A 17,915-nucleotide genomic window follows, 5' to 3' on the forward strand; every position below is an offset into this window, starting at 1 on the left:
CCACCGGCCACTCTCTGGGAGTAACTTCCAGGGAAGTACTACAACATTGCATGTATAGCTTTGAGCACTGCATTATCTCTGTGTTGTGCTTTATCGAGGTAAGCCTCCGATACCCATTTGCTGAGCTGGTGTGATGACATGGAAAGTTCACAGACACTCCAACTTCTGAGAAAACAGCAATTTAACAGAATATTTCCAGTTCAGCTTCTGTGAGAGAGAGAGAAATTGTTGCATAGGCCCATGGAGCTGGTTGAGAACTGGGAAGGGTTTCAGAAGGAAGGGGAGCTAAGGGGTAGAGACCAGAGAGGCAGACTGGCTGAAGAAAGGGTGCAGAGCAGCAATGGCAGATACGCCCTTAAAACGTATCTCTTTGGCCTGGCTTTCCAGGGTTTTAAAATTGGTTTTAATATTTTAACCCGGATCTAGGGTTTTTAATTACTGTAATTGCTTAATTGTTTTAAAGTGTTTTTAATTGTTAGTTGTTGTATTGTTTTTTTAATTTTTGTTTTAGCTCTTTACTGTTTTAATGGTTTCTTTTAATTGTAAACCGCCCTGAGCCATTTTGGAAGGGTGGTATAAAAATCAACCAATCAAATAAATAAGAAAGAGCTAGCATGGAAGGGGAGGGTTGGTGGAGAGAGAGGCAAGGGGACGGGCAGCCAAGGAACTGAATCTAGAAGGGGCCAGGGCGAGGCTGCACAACTCTGGCCCTCCTGCAGATGTTGACTTACAACTCCCATTACCCCTGACCACTGGCGCTGGGAATGATGGGAGTTGTAGTCCAAAACATCCCAACGGCCAAAGTTGGGCAGCTCTATGCTAGGGGAGTGCCAAGAATGCTGGCTAAAGGCAATGGCACAAAGGAGACAGCAGGCTGAAAAGCAGGAGCCCAATACGGCATGGAAGGAAGGAGAAAGTAGGATTGGGGCAAAACCACAGAGAGGGCCTCCACCAGGGTGGGCAAACGTGGCCCTCCACACAGCTCCTGCTGAACTACAACTCCCATCATTCCCAGCCACAATGATTGGTGACTGGGGATGATGGAAGTTGTAGTCCAACAGCAGCTGGAGGGCCAAGTTTGCCCAGCCCTGGCCGAGGGAGAGGAGGAGGAGCTGTACTTGTGACGGGAAGGAAGGGAAGTGGAAGAGCTGGGGATTGTGGGCCAGGGAGACGAGGGGGCCCCCCAGTCTGGTGGTTGCAGCTTCCGCTGTCACCGCAGGAAGGAAAAGAATATCTGCCAACACATTCATTATAACGGAAGAGAATATTTCGGGGAAGTATTCAGTCAAATGCACTGGCGAGCATCCTTTTCCTCCAGGTCTTTATCTGCCGATATTCAAATCCTCGTCTGAACCACTCAGCCAGTCCTTTGGCCACAGCAGGTGTTGAACAAGCTGATGCAACAGGAAGAGGAATGACACCCCCCCAGAGACTCCAGAAATCGACCGCTTTTCCAAATGGCAGCGGAAGGATTTGCCTTTTACAAAACAAAAACGACAAAGCCACACAACAGCTGGTTTCCATGGCTGAAGAAAGTTTTAATTGACATTTCCAACCACACAGGGAGATGGGGAGAACTGTGGTTCCTCCCTGCACAGGACTACTGGGGTGGTTATTCCATTTTTGTGCTGCCCTTCAAGATCAATGGGCAGTCAGGGCCGGCTCTAGGGGATCTGGCGCCCAGATGCAACACTCTGTTGAGCGCCCTTAGTTATCGTGAAAAATAAAAATTCAAAATAAAATTAGTGTGTAGTCAAAATTTAATACACAAAGATTTTATGTAACTATGTACATAACATTGTATATAATTATGTATTATTATAATATTATTATTATTTTGCATTTATATCCCGCTCTTCGTCCAAGGAGCCCAGAGCGGTGCACTACATACTTAGGTTTCTCCTCACAACAACCCTGTGAAGTAGGCTAGGCTGAGAGAGAAGTGACTGGCCCAGAGCCACCCAGCAAGTCTCATGGCTGAATGGGGATTTGAACTCGGGTCTCCCCGGTCCTAGTGGGTTTCAGGCAGATTGGGTGGAAGATACTGTATGACACAGAAGTCTTAGGAAGAAGGCTGAAGATGGAGTCAGAGCTGAAGGAGGAAAGGCAGGCAAAGAGCTAAGGTGCCTGTTCCCTTTCAGGAAGTCCGTTTACCAGGGAAGAGAGTCATTGCTGGCTAGATACTGATGACCTGGGGCATGGCTACCCACTTTTAATAGTTAATTTGTTTTAATTGTTTATCATGTTGTGAACCGCCCTGAGCCATTTTGGTTGCAGGGCGGTATATAAATCTAATAAATAAATAAATAAAATAAAGAGAGACCAGATTGAGGACTGCAAGAATCCAAGCAAGCCATCAGGGAACAGCAGCCAAGGCTGAAGGATCCATCCCAGCTGTCAGAAGGCAGGCCTGGCTTAGAACCGTCCAAGGCCTGTGGCATTTAAAGGGATAGCACACCTTTGTCATCAGCTTCTGTCATTGCCACTTGAAAGGGGGAACTGATGGAAATGTCAGTTACAGATTCAAACTGATACAATAGGAGGAGAGCTGGTCTTGTGCTGGCAAGCATGACTTGTCCCCTTAGCTAAGCAGGGTCTGCCCTGGTTGCATCTGAATGGGACACTTGATGTGTGAGCAGCACTGGAAGAGATTCCCCTCAGGGGATGAAGTTGCTCTGGGAAAAGCAGAAGGTTTCAAGTTCCCTCTCTGGCTTCTCCAAGGGACAAGATTTTTTTTTTTTAATAGGACAAGATTTTTTTATTGAACCAACAAACTACCAAAGCATACAGTACGTTGCCAAAGCACAATTATATACAAAGTGGTTGTTTGTACATGATGTATCTACAAAGATTTACACACAAGGATTTGGAAACCCACAAGGTTATGAAGTATATGCAGGTAGTACTGTAACTCAGGGGTGGGGGATTACAAGGCACATCAGGTAATCGGGGGGGGGGGGGGGTTACGTCCGACGTCCATTTCCACAATTTGTCCCATTGCTGTTTAGAAGAGATACTCTTGTCTTTTTGCACATAACCATACCAACTTTTCCAGAAGAGATTTACTGTCTCATCCACGTGAACCTCTTGGTCGCGTCTTCCCTCCCTATTCCTATGCAGGAGCATTGCATAAATGACATACAGGTTTACTAACCTGATTACGAGAAGGGGAACGTTCCAATTCCCTAGTATGGGGGCAAAAGATAGGGCCGAGAGAGATTCCTGCCTGCAACCTTGGAGAAGCTGCTGCCAGTCTGTGTAGTCAATACTGAGCTAGATAGACCAATGGTCTGATTCAGTATATGGCAGCTTCCTATCTTCCTATGTTCCTACACGCAAATAATGCGCCATGCACAGTGTGGCACACAAAAACATTATATCTCACCTCCAGCCCCTCACCTCTGGCTCTGACTTTACAAGAAGTAAGGTCTCCAGGATAGCTGAGAAGAGACAAGTATCTGCCTCTCAAGCTATATTATTTATGGCATATAGAAGAACAGGTTCATTTCTCATTGGGTTATGAAATCGCATGGCTCCTCTGTCCCTTACAGATTATTATTACATTTATATCCTGCTCTTCCTCCAAGGAGCCCAGAGCGGTGTACTACATGCTTAAGTTTCTCTTTCACAACAACCCTGTGAAGTAGGTTAGGCTGAGAGAGAAGTGACTGGCCCAGAGTCACCCAGCTAGTTTCATGGCTGAATGGGGATTTTAACTCAGGTCTCCCCAGTCCTAGTCCAGCACTCTAACCACTAAACCACATTTATACACATGCTACATGGAAGATGCTGAAAGGCATCATCTCATACTGCACGGGATATGGTAATGGTAAGCCCCTCCTGTATTCTACCTAAGATAACCACATGGCTCAGTGGTCACCAGGAGTAGACACCAACTCAATAGCACACTTTACCCTTTAAATGTCCAGAACTAAATGAGGAGTGTGTGTGTGTGAGTGAGAGAGAGATATCCGTATGTATATTCTTTAAACTAAGGTGTAACATATAAGTAAGGTATTCATTACAGCAATTCACTGGCCAGCATGAACAACCACTCACAAAATCCTTCTTACTCCCCTCTATCTCATCACTGAAACTTACACAAGATCACACACAGGCTTTTTCCTTTGTGCCAATTAATCTCAATTTTGTGGATACATTCATGATTAAGCAGGCAAAACACTCACGTAGTCCTTGCTCCTTATTTTCACCCTTTAAAAAATAGTCCCTACTTATGCCTGTAAATTGTACTCAATTAACTCAAAATAATCATACTGAAAATTAAATTGAACATTATACTGCATTAAGCAACTAAAACATACTGCATTTTTGCCCTGGATTCTACAGGCACTGCATGTTTTGCATTCAATACTCTGCCATCCCCAGAATCACAGACACAGAGTGATTCCATGCCTGGTATCTCCCTATTTCACAAAACATACATCCCCCATAAGCACCCCTCCATTTTTGCTTACTGTTTTTGAAATAGGAATGATAAAGGATGCTTCCTCTTTGAAATGAGACTGTGCCTGTGGTCTTGCTTGCTCCCCATGTCTCCTTTCTCCTAGCCCAGAGCAAGCAAGGGGAGGAGGAGAGCCTCTTTCTACATGGCTCTGGTCAAGTTTGTTTGAGAGACCCTTTGCAAAACAAAGAGAGTCCCTTTGTTTTGACTTGATGACTTGTTGACTCAGACTGAGCCAGAGCCCAGAGGGGGCAGCTGGGAGAACAAAGGGAAGCCACCCCACCCACCCCCACCTCTGTGAGTCTGTCTGTCTTTGCATTGCAATCCACTTCGGAATCCACTTGGCTGCAGAGAAGAAAGAGACAGAAAAGCCTGTTGCTTTTCTTCAAGTTCCATCGGCACCTTCCCAGACTCCAGTGGGTGGCGCTCCGATGCAACGCATCTCTTGCCTCATAGGAAAAGCCGACCCTGAGGGCAGTTCACAATAAAACAGCAACTAAAAGGTCAAAGCAGCTGATAAAACCTTAGGATGAAGCCTTAAAAATCTGGGCGGCTTTTGCCTAGCACTGGAAAGATCGCCAGGGATCACTTCTTGTACAGAACATCTGGATACATTTTAAGCAACAGATAAATTACATGCAACATACAACTTCCACAGGAAATTTTCTCACTCTTATCAGAGACACCCAGAAGGTTTTATTTGGGGGACATGAAGAGGAACGCTGAAGCAAACAGCATTTCCTGTGGTGCCAAAGTGCAAACAGTTTTAACAAGAGCCAGAGATTTGCTATAAGTACCCAGAATGTTGGGGGGCAATATGCTAAATCATTGTAAACCGCTTAGAGAGCTTCCAGCTATAGAGCGGTATATAAATGTAAGTGCTATTGCTATAAGAAGACCCTCCCAGAAGATGGCAGATTTCCAGTCTGGTGGCAAGCTGAGTGACACCTCAGCCCCCTCCACTACTGTTATGGAGGAAAGGATCCTATCTCCCAGCCTGGGAGCTGTGGCCCCATGGGGCTCTCTCCCGATGACCTGGCTCCCGATCTTCCACTGTTTCAAGGAAGCGGTAGATACACCTAGCTGAGTCTGCCTCAGAGTCTTGCTGGAACATCCTTGCCAGTGACTTCAGTCGCGTCTTCAGCTGTTTCTTCTCCAGAGGATGGTCTCCTGGGATCAGGACACCTGCCTTGTACATCTCCAGGGCCTCTTCCTTCCGTCCCTTCTTATAGAGGAGGAAGTCCCCCCAGTGGAGGTAGATTTTCTGCTGGCATCTTTTGCTGGCACTCGGCATCTCATCCAGCAGGTTCTGATAAATCTCTTCCTCGTAATCGGAGGACTTTTCCCCGTATAGTATAGCCAACTTCAGCCTGGCAAATATGGACAGGGGATCGGTTTCCACAGCCCGTCTGAAGCTCTCGGTGGCAGCCACTATGATATCTCCCTTCTCTTGTGGAGATGCTTTGTTCACTTGTTTCCAATAGGCAATGCCCAGGTCATAGTGCAGGAGGTGGAAGCTGGGATCCAGGGAGATGGCCCTCTGCAAGACCTCAATGGCTCGGGGAAGGGATTGTGGTGGGTACACTTTGGAGGCATTTCTCAGGACTTCAGGGTTGAGGCTGCTCTGGACAGCCTCTTCCACAAGGCTCTCTGCTCTCTGCGGATGTGTATCACAGAGCACTCTAGCCAAATATACTCTGACTTCATGGTTTTGGGGCTGACAAAATAGAACCTCTTCCAGTAGTTTCCTGGCCTCTTTCCGAAGGTCCTCTGCCCAAGAATGGGTCCAGGAGGCATGGGTGGAGATGGCCAGACCAGCCTGGAACTCCTCATTGGACGACTCCTCCTCTCCCTTCAGCGCCATTTGGAAGCACTCTTTGGCCTGCTCCCCATTCCGGAAGCCCACGGCCAGGAGAGACCAGCCTTTCTGAGCATAGATTTCAGGGATCAGCACGGAATATGGGTCAGGGCTGGAGAGGGACCGGCAGATCTCACGAATCCGGCCCAGGTAGAGCTCCACCATTTCGTAATTGGTGAAGTGATAATAAACCCAGGCGTAGTTCCCATAGATGAGCAGGACCTGGCGGGAGAAGTTGGCCGGATGGTCTTGCTTCAGAGCCTCCTCGGCTTCTCGGAGGCTTTGCAGAGCCTCCTTGTAGCACCCTTGGAGGTGGTGCAGGTACGCCCTCATGGCGAGGTAAGTGCTGCGATTGCGATACAGTGTGTGCTCCACATGGAGAGCCAGCGTCTGCAGGATGTGGACTGCATCCACCTTGTCCTTGATCTCAAAGGGCCAGGTGAAATGGCACTGCAGGGCCTGGAGCTTCTCCTTCAATGGCTTGTTACTGTGGAGGAAAGAGACACAGGGAGGAGGCTGAGTGTTGCAGCGCTGAAGGAGGAGAGATGGAAGAGCCAAGGACCCAGGCAGGGCTCAGACAAAGCCGCCTCAGACAAAGCCCAGCTGGCAGTATCTCTCTTTCTCAGCGCTGCTGCATGAGCTGAGTCTTGTGGCAGCAAGCATGAACGGTCCCCTTTGCTAAGCAGGGCCCACCCCAGTTTGCATTTGAATGGGAAATGACATGTGGGAGCAACACAAGATATTCCCCTGAGGGGGAGGGGGCCACTCTGGGAAGAGCCCCTGCAAGTTTGCATGCAGAAGGTGCCAAGTACCCTCCCTGGCAGCAGCATCTCCAAGACCGGGCTTGGGACTTGGGAGAAGCCGCTGCCCGTCTGGGTAGACCATACTGAGCTGGATGGACCAAGGGTCTGCCTCGGCAGAAGGGAGCTTCCCGTGTCCCAATGAGGTCCTTCAGCCTGGTGACCCAGGGATGGAAGTGGAGACAGCCTTGGGCATGCAAAGCTGATGCTCTCCCACCGAGCCACCGCCAGACTTCCACAGGTTTGCCATCACAGCCACTACTGGGAGGGCTAGCATAGGGATTAGGAGCACAGGCAGCTGCCTCCTGCTGAGTCAGGCCATTGGTCCATCGAGCTCAGTACGGTCAGCACCAACTGGCAGCAGCTCTCCCAGATTACAGGCAGGAATCTCTCCCAGCCCTACGTGGAGAAGTCAGGCAGTATCTGTCTCTGCTCGGCTCTGTGGATTCTGACTGCCCTGCAATGGCAGAGCCAAAGAAACCCCGGCAGCCCCCACAAGCGGGAAGAGGAGGGCTGCTGGTTCAGAAGCCCATCTCTTGCTTCCACTGAAGGGTGCATCGTTCTGTTGGGGAAGGAAGCCCACCCCCACCCCCGGCTTGGGCACAGTGGGACTTGTTTCAGAACAAACCTGGGTGGACTGGATGGGAAGGGGCAGGATCCTGGCTACCACAAGTTTGGGCTTGATTGGTTAGGCCAAATCAAATGTGTGAGGAGGTGCTGGACAAAGCCCCTCCCAAGAGCCCCCCCCCCGTCCAGGCGCCCCTGCCTTCAATGCTAGGGCAGCACGGCGGGGGGTGGGTGGGTGGATTTTAGATGCCAAGAGTTTTTCTCAGCCCTGCAGCAGCACAACGGCATGAGAAGCAGCCCCTTCACAACCCTTGCGCCTGTCTTGTCACCCGAGAAGTCCCCCTCGGAGGCCGTTCAGTGGCGGCTGTGAACACGCCTCCAGGGGTGGGGTGGCGGGAGTCACCTTGAAGAGCAAATGAATTCGGTGCTCGCCACGGCGCTCTTTGGAGTTGCAACGTGCAGCCCCGACGGCAGCAGCGCAGAAGCGCCTCGGCCACTCACCTGGCTTCCACAGAGCCGCGCCCCCGCCAGTGCGCAGGTGAGTGGTGGAGGCGCTTCCCCGCTGCCGTTGGGGCTGCTGGGCGGCACGTTGCAGCTCCGAAGAGCATTCAGGTGCCACCGCAGCAGAGGCGAGCACTGAATGGATTTACTCGTAAAGGCGCCTCCCGCTGCGTCCACGCATGGGCCACCACGGAGGCAGTTTGACATTGTCGGAGCACATCTGGGGGGGAGCACATCTGGGGGGAGAATGGTGATCTGTGGGGAAATGGTGGTGGGGAGACAAGGACAAGCCTTCCCTCCCGGTGCACGGCAGTCCCGATCGGAATGGCCCTCACCCAGGTGCTTTTGGTTCATTCAGAGACGAGGCACGGCTGCCTTTCAGCACCTCTCTTAGGCACACAAGGAGGAGAATGTGCCTTTTGGCCCCAGGACCCCCTTCCACTGTCTCTGTTTGTCACTTGGGGAACGTCCAAAATTCCTCGCCGCCAGGGCTGGCTAATTCCACGTGGCTGCATTTCCCAAGATGACAATCACGCAGGGCTTCTCCGCTTTGGGCCTCCAGATGTTGATGGACTACAACTCCCATCATCACTCGCTGCAGAGGCCTTTGGGAGCGGTAGCCCAGCAACACAGGAACGCTTTCCAAATTGGCTGCTTAAAAGCGGCTAAATGCTGCCAGTTCCAGCAAGCTGCAGTCAAAATGTAGAACCTGCAGGGGGAGCAGTCTCACGACACCACCTTTTTTACCTGGGACAAAGACGTCTTGGCACTAAATCGCAGTGATGAAATTCGAAAGAAGGCATATGAACAGCCCCCTGCCTGCAGTCAGCATTGGGACTGTGGTGTCATGACACAGGAAGTGTGGAAGCACACTTCAGAGATAGGTCCTGACCCCGCCACCTTAGGGTCTGATCTGGAAAGCACCCTGGGGAGGGGGGACCCAAATGGAGCACCAGGGGTGTAGCTAGGGGAGAGGGGGCTGTGTCCACCCCCCTCTCTGACGGTCCCTTGGAGTGAGGCAGATGATGAAGAAAAGAGGGAGGGGTGGAGTTGGGGGCCCGGGGTTCCTTGAACCCACCCACTCAATTAGAGCTACACCCCTGCGGAGCACTCCTGCAATATCTTTCGCCAGGCTCCGATTTCCGAGTAAATGTGAACATGAGGAGGTGCTCAGGGTGGCTGGTGGTTGGGAGCCAAGAAAGCCCCTGGTGCTGCTGGGTCAGAGCCTCCTGCTATCCGCCCCCCCCCCCCAGTGGCCAGCCAGACCCCTTCAGGAAACCCACCAGCAAGGAGCAGCCAAGAGCCCCCTGTCCTGCCTGCCCCCGCCGCCCCGCAGATGGCCAGCACTTGCCACGGTGACTTTCTGAACCCTGCCCCAGATCACGGGGCCTTTACTCCGCAGGCTTTACCAGCAGGTCCTCCCTGGGGGGATTTACTGGGAACTCGAAGTTGTCCCCCCGAAACGGACACAAATAGTGGCCTTTTTTTACTCCGATATAAATCGGGTCGCACGCTTTCATGCACAGTGAAAAACCCAAATTGTGTGTGAACTGCTCCCTGATCACTAGCCGGGACTCTGGGGAAAAATAACTCTAGCCATGATGTGAAGGCAGGCACCCCCCCACCCCCCATTCCCGAGGAGATGCGAGTTGACGGGAAAGCTCGGAGGACTTTTCTTGCCCGGCACTTCGAAGCCTCCAAGGATGAACTGACACCTTCCTGCCACCGGGGGCGCTGCAAAAGGCTGCCCACGGCCCCCCCCCCCCCGACCTCCCACCCCAGGGCTCCTGCGCCTTCTGCAGAGGGAGGGATCCGGCTAGCGAGCAGGGCAAGAACCGAGAGAGAAGCCTCCTCCTGGGCTGGGGGCCCGATGCCACGCCGGCCAGAGAGAGAGAATTCTCGCCGGTGCAGCTTTTCCCCACCAAAGCGGTCCTGGCTCCGTTCCACAGCCCCGCTCCGCACAGGAGGCGCCCGGCTGCCCTCCTCGGCCTGCGTTCCTTCGGGGGCGTGAGATGCTGCCTGGGGGAGCAGCAGGGCTCACCCCCCCCCCACGCCCCACACACGCTTCAGAAAGACTGACGGACCGAGTAGATGAGCTCAGGGTTCCTCTCCAGCCTTTCCACCCTAGGAAGGAAACGCTGCGGTCCAACAACCGCAATCAAACGCAAGAGTTCAAAAGGCCGGGGGGGCGGCGGCGGCAAGCACCCCCCGCACTTCCCCCGTTATGAACCCACCAGGATTTATGCCAGTGGAAATAGGTTCCGGATGAGGAGGGCGCCGATGGGGAAAGGGCTATCATTTCTGTTCCAGAAATCAAAGTATGTAGGGGTGGGGGGTGGGGCCCTGCTCGCCCCCTCCCCCGAACTGCACTTTTTGCCCCTTCTGTGCCGCCGCTCAAATGCAAACCTCCAGCTCCAGTGATGCAGTCGCCAATGCAGAAGGAGGGCAGAAGCAGAAGCCCCCCGCCCACAGCCTGAGGAGCCCCCCCCCCAATCGCACCCCTGCTGCCGCGCAGCCCCGGAACTTCGTGAAAGCCGCCCCCCGCAGGCAGGGCTGGGGCGGGCCCCTCGCTCTTCTTCACCTCATCCTGCTGCCTTTCCGCAGCAGCGCTTCTGCCGCTCCGAATCGAGACTAGGACTGCGGATCCGGCGCGGGGCTCTTCTTCGGGCTGGGCGGGCGCTGGTGTTTTCGGCAGCCCTCTGCTGCTTGCCCTTATATCGCCCTGGAAGCTGCTTGGACGAGCCGCCTTTGGGAAACGGAAACCGAAACCGGGGGTGGGCGCTCCTCCTTGGCATGGCTCCAGTACACACACACACACACACACACACACAGTCTCCATCAGCTGGTTCCCTCTGCAAGGGGATAGTAGCAACAACAAACCCAGGGCAGGCACCAGCCAGACTCAGTTACTTCCGAGGAACTGAAAGTGAATCGCTCTGTAGAGTAACTTCTGCACAGCAATATTGAGCTCTCATATAAGGCGGCATCTAAATGCTACAAATTAATCTAACTAACTAACTTAGCCTGGATGCTGCCTATTGTCTATTACTACTATTATTTATTTATTGTTGTAAAATGTATATACTGCCTTTTGTACCGTCATCCCAAAGCAATTTAGAAGTCCCCTGCTAACTGGACAAAAAGGTACAGTCCCTTCCAAAGTGGTGATTCTGCTACAGTTGATGTGGGGAGAGCAACTGGCCGTTTCCAACCCCAGCGCAGCATCCTTCCAAGTGGCTGTTGCTGGTGTCCAACTTGTGTTTCATAAGACTGCAAGCACACCTGTTATTCCTTAATTCATTAAAGAATTCATTAAAGAGCTCCTGGTGGTGCAGTGGTAAAACTGCCGCCCTGTAACCAGAAGGTTACAAGTTCGATCCTGACCAGGGGCTCAAGGTTGACTCGGCCTTCCATCCTTCTGAGGTCGGTAAAATGAGTACCCAGAATGTTGGGGGGCAATATGCTAAATCATTGTAAACCGCTTAGAGAGCTTCCAGCTATAGAGCGGTATATAAATGTAAGTGCTAAAGCCATCTTTGGACATTAGAACAAATTTAGTCCAGTTGTAGGGATGGTGAAAGGAAAGGAGGCAAATTAGTTCTTCCCATGCCGGAGGACATAGACGAACTGCTTCGGGGCGGTGCAGCCTACCACTTGTTCTCTGGATCCTTGCCCGACTTGGCTGCTTCTACCATCTAGCAGGAAGATTGTTGGAGGTGGCTGGGTTAATATCATGAACTCATCGCTGAGGGAGGGTAGGCTGCCTCCTTGTTTGAAGGAGGCAATGATTAGATCACTTCTGAAGAAGCCTTCCCTACGTAGATCCCTCAGTGATGGATAGTTTTGGGCCGGTCTCCAATCTCCTGTGGTTGGGCAAGGTGATTGAGAGAGTGGTGGCTAACCAGCTCAGGCGGTTTTGGAGGACACCGATTATCTAGGCCCATTTCAAACTGGCTAGAGTGGGCTATGGGGATGAGTCTGCCTTGGTTGGCCTGATGGAGGACGTTTACCAGGGAATGCGACTCTGTTAGTTCTTTTGGATCTCTTGGCAGCATTCAGTACCATCAACCATGTTGATGAGAACATGATGTTCCACGCTAGTTGATGAAAACCAGCGTGGTGTAGTGGTTAGAGTGCTGGACTAGGACCGGGAAACCCGAGTTCAAATCCCCATTCAGCCATGATACTAGCTGGGGTGACTCTGGGCCAGTCACTTCTTTCTCAGCCTAGCCTACTTCACAGGGTTGTTGTGAAAGAGAAACTTAAGTATGTAGTACACCGCTCTGGGCTCATTGGAGGAAGAGCGGGATATAAATGTAATAATAATAATAATATAATAATGATGATGATGATGATGATGATGATGTTATCCTTCTGGCTAGCCTGGGGGAGTTGGGGCTAGGAGGCACTGCTTTGCAGTGGTTCTGCTTCTATCTCTCAGACAGATTCCAGATGGTGGAGCTTGGTGACAGTTGTTCTTTGAAACAGGAGCTATGATGTGGAGTCCCTCAGGGCTCCATTCTGTCACCAATGCTTTTTAACATCTACATGAAACTGCTGGGTGAGGTCATCAGGAGATTTGGTACAGGGTGTTATCAGTATGCTGATGATGTTAGAGGTTGTTGATTTTTACCCACAACAGGTAAAACAGCAGAGCACTAAGGAATGAGCACACACTCCAGTTACAGAGTAGGTAGCAGAGGATGGTTCGGATATTGCAGCTATTTAGAGAAAACACATGGAGATCCTTGTGTGACTAAACACTAAATATGTATTGGTTAAATTCACTTAGATAGGAAAGACCTATTTCTAATCTAAAGGACTACATAATGGATAGGTAAGGAGAGAGAGAGAGAGAGAGAGAGAGAGAGAGATGTTTCCATCTGCTCTCTAGGAGGAAAGGAAGGATTGTGACTCAGCACAGGAAGTGCTGCAGAGTCAGTTCAGGGGTCATAGAGTAGGGACAGATAGGGAGACCCTGACTCACTGTCTCTCCTCCCAATGCCCCTAGTGGTCATTAGTAGGGATGGGCCCGGACCGGTCCGGACCTGGGTGGTTCGGACTGGGGGTGGGGGGTCGCTTTAAGAGCGGCGGGAGGGAGCTTTGCAGAGCCGCAGCGGGGAAAGGGCGGCAGGGAGGTATCCTGCCGCCCCAATTACTCTACAAATTACGGCGCCACAGCAGAAAGCGGCGGGAGGAAACCCGCCACTCTTAAAGCGACCCCCCACCCCAGTGCTGGACCGCAGTGTGGCGGTTCCGTGCACACCCCTAGTCATTAGGACAGTTGGTGCAAAAGGTCGATGCACTGGAAGTTCATCTCCAACAGATGACACCCAAATCTATCCCTCCTCCTCCTCCTCAGGAAATGGCATTCACTCCCCAAATGCCTGCCTACAGGCAGTAAAGGGCTGGATGAGGGATAACAGATTGAAGCTGAATCCAAGCAAGACGGAGGTGTTCATAGTGGGGGATCAGAATTTGAGGGATGAGTTAGATCTGCTTGTGCTGGATGGGGTTATACTCCTCCAGAAAGAACAGGTACACAGCTTGGGAGTGCTCTTGGATCCAGGCCTCACCCTGGTATCTCAGGTGGAGGCTATGGCCAGGAGTGCTTTCTATCAACTTCGGCTGATTCAACAGCTGCGTCCATTCCTTGAAGAGAATGATCTCAAAACAGTGGTGCATCAGCTGGTGACCTCCCGGCTTGACTATTGCAACGCGTTCTACGTGCCGCTGCCTTTGTACATAGTAAGGAAACTTCAGTTACTTCAAAATGCGGCAGCTAGATTGGTCTCTGGGGCTACCCAGAGAGACCATATTATGCCTGTTTTGAAACAGTTGCACTGGCTGCCGATATGTTTTCAGCCAAAATACAATTTATTTATTATTTATTTATTTTACATATTTTTATACCACCTAAAACTTACGTCTCTGGGCAGTTTACAACAAAATAAAAACAACATTTTAAAAACAAAAACAAAAAATTTAAAACACAATTTAAAAATTTTAAAACAATATTCTAAAACAACATTAAAATTAATCAAAACAGTATCAGTTAAAAGCCTGGGTGAACAGATGCATCTTAAAGACTTTTTAAAAAATTGTCAGAGATGGGGAGGCTCTTATTTCACTAGGGAGCACATTCCAAAGCCTCGGGGCAGCAGCGGAGAAGGCCCGTCCCTGAGTAGCCACCAGATGAGCCGTTGGCAAATGCAGACAGACCTCTTCTGATGATTTCAATAGGCGGTGGGGTTCATGACGAAGAAGACGTTCTCTTAAATACTCAGGGGCCAAGCTGTTTAGGGCTTTATAGGTTATAACCAGCACCTCGTATTTTGCCCGGAAACATATCGGCAGCCAGTGTAACTCCTTCATTCAATACGGGAGTAATATGGTCTCTCCGAGATGACCCAGAGACCAGCCTGGCTGCCGCATTCTGGACCAACTGTAGTTTCTGGACTACGTACAAGGGCAGCCCCACTTAGAGTGCTGGTTATTACCTTTAAACCTCTGAATGGCTTAGGTCTGGGCTACCTTAGAGAGCACCTTCTTCTGTATGATCCCCATCGCACATAGAGGTCATCTGGAGAGGTCCATCTCCATTTACCACCGGTACATCTGGTGGCAGAGTTGGACCTTCTCTGTAGCTGCTCCTGGTCTATGGAATGCGCTCCTGGAAGATATCCGCAGTTTAGGCTCACTGTCGGCCTTTAAGAAAGCCCTAAAGGCATACTTGTTTAGCCTGGCCTTCCAAGGTTTTTAAACTGTTTTTAAGTATTTTAATTGGGTTTGACAACTTTTTAAAATGGTTTTTATATTGTGTTTTAAATGATGTTTGTTTTTATGTTTTTTAAACTAGTCTCTGGATGAGGCGGTTTATACATGTAATAAAATAAACAAATAAGTCCAAGTATATAATGTCAAAGACCACAGGGCACACACACTTTGAGAGCCAGTATGGTGTAGGGGTTGGATTGTTTGCCTGGAACCAGGGAGGGGGTGGTAAGAAGGCTGGTATGAGGCATGATGCTAGGTCATCTCGCCTTTCACCACTCGCCTGGTTCCCACTGGCGACCTGAAATTTAGGTCTCCCTGAGTGGTGCTAAAGGGGCTGAATTCTTTCCTTGACTTCTTTTGGGGGTTTTGTCACCACAATACTTTTGTGGACATTGGCAGCTTCAGCAAGAAATGGCCCCACTGCTATAACTTATTTATTTATTTACTACATTTCTATTTTTCTCTTCCTCCAAGGAGCCCAGAGTGGAGAGCTCAGTGACTGGCCCAGAGTCACCCAGTGAGTGTCATGGCTGAATGGGGACTTGAACTCTGGTCTCCTGAGTCCTAGCCCAACACTCTAGCCCTTCTCACAGCACTCGAACCAGGGGTCATCCCATGAAACTGATGGCCAGGAAATTTAGGACCAACAAAAGGAAGTACTTTTTCACACAGCGCACAATCAGTCTATGGAATTCTCTGCCGTGGGATGTGGTTGTGGCCACCAGTTTGGATGGCTTCAAAAGGGGCTTGGACAAATTAATGGAGGACAGGTCTGTCAAAGGCTACTAGTCCAGACAGCTATAGGCCAGGCTCACAGGCAGGGTGCCTCCGAATCCCAGTTGCAGGGGAGGAGCAGTAGGCAAGGGGGCATGCTCTCACCTCTGCCTGTGGGTAGGATGTGCACGGAAGCAGTTCTGTGCACTCCCAGGAGGGTGGGTGGGGGTGCTTTAAGGCATAGGGAGGCGTTTCCCCCACCGGCGCTGCTGTCAAAATCACTGCCGTGGGGTAGCTGTATACCCTCTTGCAGCGCTGGTCCGCAAAATACAGCGCACCAGCCATTTAAGAACATAAGAACAGCCCTGCTGGATCAGGCCTAAGGCCCATCTAGTCCAGCATCCTGTTTTGCAAAGTGGCCCACCAGATGCCGCTGGAAGCCACAGGCAGAAGTTGAGGGCGTGCCCTCTCTCCTGCCATTACTCCCCTGCAACTGGTACTCAGAGGCACCCTGCCCTTGATGCTGGAGGTGGCCCACAGCCCTCCGACTAGTAGCCCTTGATAGACCTCTCCTCCATGAAGTCATCCAGACCCCTCTTAAAGCCATCCAGGTTGTTGGCTGTCACCACGTCCTGTGGCAGAGAGTTCCACAAATGGATCACGCGTTGTGTGAAAAAGTACTCCCGTTTGTTGGTCCTAGACCTCCTGGCAATCAATTTTATGGAGTGACCCCTGGTTCTAGTGTTGTGTGAGAGGGAAAAGAATCTCTCTCTCTCCACACCATGCATGATTTTATAGACCTCTATCATGTCTCCCCACAGTCGTCTTTTCTCTAAACTAAAAAGCCCCAGGTGTTGTAGTCTTGCCTCATAAGGAAGGTGCTCTAGGCCCCTGATCATCTTGGTTGCCCTCTTCTGTACCTTCTCCAGTTCAACAATGTCCTTTTTAAGATGTGGTGACCAGAATTGTATGCAGTACTCCAAGTGTGGTTGCACCATAGTTTTGTATATGGGCATTATAATGTTAGCCGTTTTATTTTCAATCCCCTTCCTAACGATCCCTAGCATGGAATTGGCCTTTTTCACAGCTGCCGCACATTGAGTCGACACTTTCAACGAGCTGTCCACCACAACCCCAAGATCCCTCTCCTGGTCAGTCACCGACAGCTCGGATCCCATCACCATATACTTGAAGTTGGGGGTTTTCGTCCCCATGTGCTGATATTACACTGACTGGGGCAGCAAGAGGGGATACAGCCGCCCCCTGCCTGAGGCTCTGACAGCAGTGCTGGTGGGTGAAACGCGGCAGGGAGGTAAGGACACCCTCCCCGCGCCTTAAAGCAACCCCCTCCCCGCCTTGACTGCTGGTCTTTTGAACTGGTTTGGCAGTCTGTGGATCGACCGCTGAGCTGGTTCCTGCACATCCCTACCGGTGGGCTTCCCAGAGGCCTCTTGGGGGCCGCTGAGTGAAACAGGATGCTGGGACACTCTTGCCCCTGGACTTCACCTCCCATCCCCAGGGGCCCCCAAGTCCTCTTTAGTCTGTCCCGGGTGGTGAGTTTGCTGCTCTCTGGTGAAGAAACGGGGGGGGGGGGAGAAAGATGTGGGATGGGAACATCTTGTGTGTTGAAAGGTCCTGGGAGGGGAGGCCGATTTCCATACAGAGAGCTGTGGTTTAGTCTTCCATTCCTGCGAGTTCCGTTGCTGTTGGTGCCCTCAAGGACCCCCCTGTTAAAAGTCCTGCTGGGGATGCCACGGGGTGTGTTTGTAGGGGGAGTCATGCTTGACATGGGCAGGGCGGCGGGGGGCTGGAAAGGCCTTTTGGCCCAGGCTCCCCAACCACGCAGGCGCATCTCTGGCTGGGCCTCCGGCCGGGGCAAGATCGCTGCTCTGACTGTCCGGGCTGGGAGGGCCGCCGCGGATGTTGCTCCTGCGCAACCGCGGAGAGAGCCCCGCCAGGTTTCGGTTTCGAGTTCCCCGGCGGCGGGGCGCGCTTCCCCGCCTCCTGCTGCTGCCGAGGCTGCGTTCGGTTTCCATTTCCGAAGACGGGTCTGCTGCAGGCGAGCGGCGGCGGGGAAAGAGAAAGCCAGCACCCCGCGGCGACCCCGGGCCGGCCTGCAGGCAGCTCCCCCGGCGAGCAGAGCTGGGACGGGGGAGGCAGCCCGTGTAGTCTGCGGGCGACCGCGAAGGGGTTTCAGCCCGGCGGGCGGCTCCAGAGAGGGGGCAAGGGGGGGGCA

At 51.6% G+C, this 17,915-nt stretch overlaps 2 protein-coding genes across 2 annotated transcripts in view; one reads left to right on the plus strand and one right to left on the minus strand.

The window, feature by feature from the left end:
• Positions 1 to 1,711: 1,711 nt before the first annotated feature.
• LOC128325716 (interferon-induced protein with tetratricopeptide repeats 5-like) lies at positions 1,712 to 10,898 on the minus strand. Its single transcript, XM_053251391.1, has 2 exons — positions 10,770 to 10,898; positions 1,712 to 6,807 (listed from the first exon to the last, which is right to left on the minus strand). Exons 1-2 carry the CDS (start codon positions 10,772 to 10,774, stop codon positions 5,448 to 5,450), a joined length of 1,365 nt encoding a protein of 454 aa, XP_053107366.1. The 5' UTR covers positions 10,775 to 10,898; the 3' UTR covers positions 1,712 to 5,447.
• Positions 10,899 to 16,861: 5,963 nt separating this feature from the next.
• Positions 16,862 to 17,915, plus strand: part of LOC128328499 (uncharacterized) — a 98,212-nt gene continuing 97,158 nt past the window's right edge. The window contains exon 1 of the mRNA XM_053258555.1: positions 16,862 to 16,991. The gene's annotated coding sequence lies outside the window, so the exon portion shown is untranslated. The remainder of the gene's footprint in view (positions 16,992 to 17,915) is intronic.

This window comes from Hemicordylus capensis, chromosome 5 (assembly GCF_027244095.1).
Source record: "Hemicordylus capensis ecotype Gifberg chromosome 5, rHemCap1.1.pri, whole genome shotgun sequence".
NCBI classification, from domain to species: Eukaryota; Metazoa; Chordata; class Lepidosauria; order Squamata; family Cordylidae; genus Hemicordylus; species Hemicordylus capensis.